General features: G+C 35.6%; 2 protein-coding genes across 2 annotated transcripts in view; one reads left to right on the forward strand and one right to left on the reverse strand.

Moving 5' to 3' along the window:
• The window catches only part of LOC107740868 (dedicator of cytokinesis protein 1-like), a 268,121-nt gene that overhangs the window by 105,891 nt on the left and 152,954 nt on the right, over nt 1-9,276 (forward strand). The gene's annotated exons all lie outside the window — the stretch shown is intronic.
• The window catches only part of insyn2a (inhibitory synaptic factor 2A), a 51,464-nt gene continuing 50,598 nt past the window's right edge, over nt 8,411-9,276 (reverse strand). The window contains exon 4 of the mRNA XM_016553370.1: nt 8,411-8,775. Coding sequence (XP_016408856.1) covers nt 8,592-8,775 — 184 coding nt within the window. The 3' untranslated portion in view covers nt 8,411-8,591. The remainder of the gene's footprint in view (nt 8,776-9,276) is intronic.

The following is a 9,276-nucleotide window of genomic DNA, read 5'->3' on the forward strand; positions in this document are numbered from 1 at the left end:
AGGTTTTTTATTAATTATTATTATTATTATTATTTATTTTTATTTTATTTAATATTATTTTTTATTTGACTGTTTTGAGGGTTATTCCGCCTCAGATGTTTTTCTGAAACTCTCTCTCTCAACACTGTTATCGTGATCCTCAGAGCAGGCTTTGTACTAATATTAAATAATTCCACAGAATCAATCCCATGAACTTGCTGTTGCCATCTGGAGTGAATCGTAGTCATCGGGTCTGTATTTGTACTTTATTTATTTATTTATTTATTTATTTATTCTCTCCCTGCTGCTCCTAGATCACTGCAGTGGGATTCTTATCCAGTGTAATCTGGGCGGACGAAATGGTGAACATGATGGGGAACAGATCTCACTTCCTTCTGAATCTAAAGCTGCTATTCACACATATTCACACATTACAACAATTAGCATCTGCAATGCCACAGTAGGGTCCCTGAAATCAACACTGCCAAATTTCCGGTGAAATACAACATTATACAATTCTGATATGAGACCACCATTGAAAACTCACCCTCATGCTAGTTGAGCTTAGTTAAAGTCCCCATGAAATCAAAATTAAAGTTTTTTGGGTGTTAGTATCAATATGTTAGTCTTAAGGTTATCTATAAGGCAGTGTGCTCCAAAACAGTGACAAAATTCGCATTTAGAAGATAGAAGTATTCAAAGCTTGCAGTTCGTCACTTCCGCCAAAACGGCTCAACGATTTTTTTGACGTCACATCGTACTTCAGCTTCTCATGAAACTTTCTGTCCAATCAAATGCTCTCTAGAAGCCCCCTACACTATAAAATAGACGCTGAAGCCGCGGCTGAAATCGGTCACAGAATTGGTATTTTCTGTACAGTGAATGGCACGTAGTGCACTATATAGGGGACAGGGAACGATTCAAACAGTGTAAATATGCTTTCCATTGAGGAAAAAAAGAAGTCTGGTTTCGCGCTGCGTCACGCTAACCGCGGTGCGCACACACACCTCTGCTCCGGCCCAGATACACGATAGCACGGAGCGGATCACATGCGCGAGTCGGCGCAGACCACAAAATGTATCGGAGCTATTTGAATTCTACACAGAATGCTATATTTTAAAGAAATATGGACGAGATTGTGGCTGGCATACCCTGTCAAATGCGGCTTTACCGAGCTCAACGGCTCTGAATGGCTCTAGCCCAAGCTGTGATATAAACGAAAGCTATTGGCTATTTTAAAAAGGGGCGGGGCTGCTTGATATGTCCCGCCCTGTCTTCCTGTTTCAGTTAAAATGACGTCAACACAGAGTAACGCTGCGTGTTTCTAAGCATTTCAGGGGACCTTTAAAGAATTTTTTTGTTTGTTTGTTTAGAAATTAATTAATTTGGGGTCAGAAAGATTTTTTTTTTTAAGAAAATTAATACTTTTATTCAGCAAAGAGGCATTAAATTGATAAAGTGGCAGTAAAGCCATTTGTAATATTACAAAAGGTTTCTATGTCCAATAAATGCTGTTTAACTTTATTTATCAAAGAATCCTGGTATCATGGTTCACACAAAAACATTAAGCAGCAAAAATTGGTTTTTAAAATGAATAAGAACCATTATTAAAAATTGAGCACCAATAATAACTGATAACAACTAAGCACCAAACAGCATATTTTAATGATTTCTAAAGGATCATGTGATGCTGAAGACTGGGTAATGGCTGCTAAAAATTCTTTTATATAAAGCTTTTTTATGAAATCAATTGAACCTTATGGAATATAAGAGACTTCTTTCAAAAAACAAAACAATATGACCAAACATTTGACTGGTGTTGTGTCTAAATATGTGTATAGTCTGAATAGGTCGAATAGTCCATCTGAAAGCATGTTCTGGAACTATAAATGATAAAGGGTGGACAGTGGAAGGGATTCCTGGAAAGGTGCTGAGAGGAATTTGGTAGTAGGTGGAAAATTTGCATTTAGAAGATATAAGCATTCAAAGCTTGCAGTTCGTCACTTCCGCCAAAACGGCTCAACGATTTTTTTTGATGTCACATCGTACTTCAGCTTCTCATCAAACTTTCTGTCCAATCAAATGCTCTCTAGAATCCGAAGCGCCCGCCCACTACTCTATAAAATAGACGCTGAAGCCGCGGCTGAAATCGGTCACAGAATTGGTATTTTCTGTACAGTGAATGGCACGTAGTGCACTATATATAGGGGACAGGGAACGATTCAAACAGTGTTAATATGCTTTCCATGGTATTCTCTACACAGAATGCTATATTTTATAGCAATATGGATGAGATTGTGGCTGGCATACCCTGTCAAATGCGGCTTTACGGAGCTCGACGGCTCTGAACGGCTCTAGCCCAAGCTGTGATATAAACGAACGCTATTGGCTATTTTAAAAAGGCTTGATATGTCCCGCCCTGTCTTCCTGTTTCAGTTAAAATGACGTCAACACATAGAGTAATGTTGTGTGTTTCTAAGCATTTCAGGGGACCTTTAATGTCAGCTAACTCTAATTTATTTACCTCATTTGCAGTGATTTATGAGTTGTAGTTTTTTTCTTCCCTCATAAAATTAGATAAATACACAGTTTTATATCATGTGTAACAATTAATAATTTGTTTTTAGCCGAATACTATTTTTGCTTTGAATTAAATAAAAGTAAAATGTATTTTACTCAATTTATTTATATAATTGTATTAAATATTTTTTTTAAATGCCTATGGATAAAATAAAGCTGTGAAATGCATGATACATCCAGAAGTGTCAGACAGACTCAGATAACGGAGCCACTCTTTGTATTTTTTATGTTTTATTTTGTATAGTAAATCGTTTTAAAAACGGTATAAAATACACAATATTGCACATAATAAATAAATTGCACTTTTTTTAAGCAAAAAGAAAACAACTAATCGTCTCTTTAGGCTACAGTAGAGCTATTGAGAATCACAACCGTTGTGATACGAGAGGAGTTTGAATTGTGTTTCTGAAGTTGCCAACAGGGAGAGAGTGAATTCAGTGGAGAGGTTGTGTTTTTTGTCAGTCAAGTGGATTATTTTGCCCTTTTTAAAAGACTTTGGCACGTATCTGTGGATGGCCTCTGCTGTCACATTCCCAGAATGCTTTGCTCTTGTGATGTCATGAAATCTGTACCGCTGGAGATGATTTCAACCTTGTTTTGCTAGATATTTTGGTCACTGAAATGTTCTTTCATCTAAAAAGGAATGTTTGATGTTTGATCAGTATGGCTTTCACTCTGGTTCTGGACACACACAGTGCTTTGCATTACATTTCACTGAAAATGGTCATGAAAACCGGATTTTCATTTAATCCACGTTGTGCGTACAGAACCAGACTAAACAACTAGTTAATGCATCTGAGATGTGCGTTTGGCTTTTCCAGGTGCAGTGGTAGCAAGTCACGCAGATGGCAGTATGTGTCTCGACTCATTTGATGGATAAATGTGTTTGTCATTTTCCGGTGTGTACTGTATGTGGCCTAGGGTTGGGCTGATTGATAATGACAGATATCACGATGTTGAGCCGGCATCGTGATTTTACCCCTCCCCCCAATCTTTCAATTTCCACACAGTTACATCAAATCATTTTTTTTTTTCTGATTAGGTAAAAACATAATTTTAACACAACATAATGAAGTTGTTCCCGATCACAATACCAATTATATTCAATGAACACAATTTAAACAGTAATGATTGTATTGTGTCAAAAACGGCAAAAGAATTATAGGCTAGATGTTTTACACAAACTACACGAAGCATACAAAAACAGCAACAAAATTCTAAAATATTTAAATTAAATTAGATTAAATAGGCTACAACATGTGGGTCAGATCATGGGTGTTGGATGATAAATATATTACAATAAAATTAAAATAGCCTAATAATAATTCAGTTTAATGTTTTAATCCTCTCCGCATCGCTCCGCACAGCGTTCAAAGTATACTCAAGCGCGGATGAGCAAGGATGGATGAACTCCACACACCTACTTGACTCGCTCTGTCTCAACATTTACCTCGCGCCTGTGCTAGCTGTTCTATGTGGACCATCCACGCGGTCACAAAAATTTGGCTGCACGCAGACATCCGCGGACACTTCTGATGACGAAATCCCCCTGAAGCTGTGAGATGTTTAATCTACGTCGCAGTGCTTGTAGAAATGACATGAAGTTGTGAGGGATTCTCATTTTTATCCTTTCTTTCCTGTGTTTCTTCATCTCTCTCTGTGTTTGGCCATATGACTGAATTTTAATGACTAAAGACATGTATTATTCTCCCCAAAATCAAGTAAAAAAAAAAAAAAAAGAAAAAAAATAATTTTTTTTTTAAATTTTATTTCAGTTAGCATCTATGTTATTTCAATTAATGCAAATGTTTTTTTTTTATATATAGTTTTAGTTAACACTGGCTCTAAAATGACAAGTACCAAGTACCATAAAGTATTAGTACACCAATTTTGTAATACTTTGGTGCTATTTTTCTTAGAAAATTCACCTTTTGTGTTCCATGTATGAAAAAAAACAAAAAAAAAAAGTCTCATTGAAGTTTGGAATGACATAAAGGTGAGTAAATGACAGAATTTTTATTTTGGGGTGAACTGTCCCTTTAATATCCAGGAGCACTTTCCCCGCCTTCATTATGCCATTCACTCATTGTATTCTTTCTTTTTTTGTTTTTGTCTTAATTTGCATCCCCCTTTTTAATTTTTGACTGCTCGTCTCTCAACTCTGATCAGCCGAAGAAGTCGAGATTGCCAGTGAGCCCTCTGAGACCACTTACAAAAGCAAGTACCATCCCATCCCTCTCTCCTAATAACACTGTTTCTCGCATTTATCATCCAATCATCTTCATTTTCCATCTGTCTGTCCCTCCATCAGCTGACACAGATGAAACTTCCTCCGATCTTTCGCTATCAAGCAAGTAGCCGAATCAACACTGAAGTGTTGTTTAGTTGTTTTAGGCTGTTTTCACACTTGATTTGATTGTTTAGTCTCGACCCGAGTTTGATTTCACCTCTGCAGATTTCTTTTCTGATTGTATCTTGCTGCATTCACATCATCAAAATTGATGCATCAACAATACAATTTTATTATTTTTTTAATGCATTGCTTTCAAACCAGTTATAAATCATACTACTCCTTATGAACCCTATCCTAGATCACGTATTTGAGGCAATTTAGCTGTGAAAACACTGCTAAATAGAAACAAGCAGATAATTAGACTTAGTTCTTATTTGAATTAATTCTTGCATCATGCATTTTGAAACATAAGCATTTTAAATCACATGCCTGTGCATGTATTTTACTTCCACTAGTGGGCAGAGTGAATGCATAAATTGTGAATGTATATTAGACAGTATCATAAACAGAAACTACAGTCAGTGTTGAAGTCCATTCCATGTGAATCTTTAATTTCTTCAATTCACTCCTCCCGTGCATGCTAACATCTCTCTCAATCCTCTTCTCTTGCCTACATCCCTCCATCTTCATCTCTGTGCTTCTGCAGCTGAAACACTGCACGGCTCACACCCACCTGCATACTCAAGCAAGTACTACACACATGTTCACTTCACACACAGTATTATTCTCCCCAAAATCAAGTAAAAAAAAAAAAAAAAGAAAGAAAATAATTTTTCTTTTAAATTTAGCTTAAAGAAAATTAAACCTTTTTTATGTTCAAGAATTTTTGTGCTGACATTTATTTTACAAATTAAGCATATTGCCCCCCTGCAATACTCATTACCATAATGCAAATAACTCTCTTTTCATTATTTCATCATTATAATGTTGAAATAGATATTAAAATAAAATAGAATAAAATAAAAAATAGAAATGTGTGTGTGTATACACACACACATTTTTATTCTTTATTCTGTTTATTCTATTTTATTTTAATATCTATTTCTATGTATGTTTATATATATATATATATATATATATATATATATAATTCTATAAAAGTCTTGGACATGGAGGACTCAGTCTCCATGACAACGGCAGACACCGAGTAATACTATGTGGTAAGTTGTTACCTCCAGTTCGTTTTCATCAAAAATCTTTATCAAGTCAATGAGAATGAGTTCGGTGAAACCCTGTGAAACAGATATGTGAAACATGATCAAATCATTGCATGTCAATATAGCATGTTTAGCTATAAGGAATTATCTAACTTCTGCTACTACCTAGTGGCAATAGCTGGAACTACAGATAACTTTTTATTGTGTGGGGGATTTGATCATGTACCTCCAAAAAGGCGTTCATCTGTTTCTGGACCCGGTTCACAAACCGCCACTGAATCACCAGGCTGTGCAGAAAAAAACAACAACAAAAAAACAAAGATTTTGTTGGTATAAGATGCTATATGTAGTAATTGTATTATTAGATATGATTAATTAAATTAATTTGTTCCGTATGTACCAATGTATTAAGGTAATGAGAATTCTGAGCAAAATCTGTTTAATTGTCGTAAAATAATATCATCATAAATGGGTTCTGAAAGCTATTTCATTTAAATTTTTAACTTAAAATTTTCTTTATGCAATATATCTTTTCTTTTCTTTTTCTCTTTTGAAGTATAACCTGTGACTGCATTTCTTCTCTCTGTTCTCAACAGTCTTTCTGAATGCTGGCATGAAGACAAACTGACCTGCTCCCATTACTCTCTCAGACCCGTGACACTCACACACACACACACACGCTCCAGGATATCTTATTTGCTCTGATGTTCCTCGTCATTTTCACAACAGGAACATTGTTTGATTCAGTGCAGGTGTAGAGAGTGCGATCGCACTAGACAGGATGTGATGTCACACTCTAGGAATTCGTTTTTTAAGTAAAAATAGATTAAAAATCAATTCAAAACAATAAAACATAAATGTAATCTACTCTCCTGCTACAGCTTGTTATTTTATATCGCACCAACAGCTCAGTCTATGACATTTAGATCCTGTATTGGCTAAACATCTTTTTCCATATTCAGATCAGAGTTCATCAAAGTCTAGTGTGACCGCAGCTTTATGGTGACTGTATCACATGACTTCCTGTCACAGAGAGGTGAGCGTTTACAGTTGTTTCCATGGTTACGCCTGTAGTTGTAATAGAGTGCAACAGTTGGGTTCCGGAAGTAAAAATGCCATTCATTTTCTCCGTTGGGAAATTATAATTTTTTAAACTAGAACTGACCTACTGTGAGCTCCGAGGTTGTTAATAAGTGATATATGCTTTTGAGCCATCAGTTTGCAGAATTTCAACTCATGTTTTAAATAATCATGGTTAACAGTGGAAATTTCTGGTTTAAAAACTACATTACCCATGATGCTTTACAGAAAATTCCAATCATAGAATCACAGCTAGCAATTCTTGCCAAAAGATTGCCGAGTATATTATATTGTATATTAAAATGTATTGTTTCTAATCAACAACTTTAAGTGGATAGTTATATATTTTCTCATTTAATGTGATTATCTAATTCACAATGCTTCATGGGATTGCAGTTCTTTCCCTCACTAAATCCATTAAGTACACAGTCTTTGTCTTTTTGTCCGATTTTCAAATATTTTATTGCTTCAAATCAAAGTTTGTAATGTTGTGATTCTTCTCGTAGCTGGATGGTTTGGTTCATGACTTGCAATGCTTTTAACAAAGACTTTTTAAAAATCCCTATGGGAAAAATGAATGGAAAAAATGCTTCCAGAAACAACGTTGCTGAAAAAGTGGGTGACACTAATGCACTCTATAGAAGAACATTAGGTGAAATGAAATTATTTCAAATGAACAGAGTTGAAAATGCTTCCTGTAATTCAAATAATCCAATAAGTGAGAGAAGTTTATACATATATAGTGCGTCTAGAAAATCTTTAAATGTGATTATTACGAATCTACAAAAATAAGTCATACTTTTTTCCTTATTTTTTTTTCCTGGTAATAATAGTATATGAAAGTTTATATGAATTCACAGAGGCTTTTAAGATTATTTCTGTATAAATCCCCTATAATGCATTTGTTGTGACTTCACCGGTCTGGGCTGCGAATAATTACATCCTCTGGAAAGTTTTCCGTTCTTGATATCCGGTAAGATCCATAAAGTCCTCTGTGAGAAACATCTTCCAGTGCATCTGAAGAGTTGTGCTTCGATTTAATGCTGTGATTTCCATGAGGAAGAGAAGACTGAAATGAAACACTGTTCGTGTTTTAAACCCTTCTGATTTTCCAAACCTTTAGCAGGATGATAACCAAAAAAAAAATAATAATTGTAAAGCAAGATTTGTTATCGATCCTGTTTGAAATAATTTCACGCTCTGCATGAGGGAAATAGTCTCATTATTATTTTTTTTCCAGGAGAAAATTCCATTATTCTGTTAAATATACATATATATATATATATTTTATTAATACTAGCTGCGATATTTCCAAACCTAGTTCAGTACTTGCGTCCATAAAGTACCAAAGGGGCAAAAAACAAAAACAATCTGATAGGATTTTCCTGAATCATCCTGATCAAAAAATACAGCAAGTGAACAGATGCTCCTGTAACGATGCATTCTGTCGCTGAACTCCTGTACTGAAAATATGATGCTCAGTTGTGTGTGTAATCCTGCGGTCACAGAAACCAGAGTTTCCAGCGCGCGTGTTTCTTGGCCTCCGCTTTGGACTTGCGTTTGGGCGTGGAGCTGATGGTCTCCTGAGGATACGGCAGAGGGGGGAACGGGGACTCCTCCGCGGGACACAGTCTCTTCATCAGAGGCTGGAGCTTATCTTCCTGCAGTTTAAAATCCAGCTCCACACTGCAGACCAGAGACAAAAGAAATGCAGATTCAGAACAATAATACATGCATACTACAGAGAGAGAGTCAGATGCCCTGAACAACACAGAATACATGCTATCAGTCTTGAGATCAGTCAAAAAGTATTTTCACAGTTTGCGTCTGTATTATGACAATTCTGAGGCAATCAGGATATTTAATCAGTTAAATATATGGTTTTGGACCTAGAGTTTTATCCACTGAGAATTTGTTGGATCATAAAAAGTAGCTTTTGCATACCAGAATTGAGGCAAAACTGAATGCAAGTCTGCTGATTTGGTGTCTAAATCGATACATGACTATTATTTAAAGGGGTCATATGATGCGATTTCAAGTTTTCCTTTCTCTTTGAAGTGTTACAAGCTCTTGGTGCATAAAGAAGATCTGTAAAGTTGCAAAGACTAAAGTCTCAAATCCAAAGAGATATTCTTTATAAAAGTTAAGAGTCAACCACGGCTACCTAAAACGGCTTGTTCTAACACG

This window comes from Sinocyclocheilus rhinocerous, unplaced genomic scaffold (assembly GCF_001515625.1).
Source record: "Sinocyclocheilus rhinocerous isolate Xijiao unplaced genomic scaffold, SAMN03320098_v1.1 scaffold1908, whole genome shotgun sequence".
In the NCBI taxonomy this organism is placed as follows: domain Eukaryota; kingdom Metazoa; phylum Chordata; class Actinopteri; order Cypriniformes; family Cyprinidae; genus Sinocyclocheilus; species Sinocyclocheilus rhinocerous.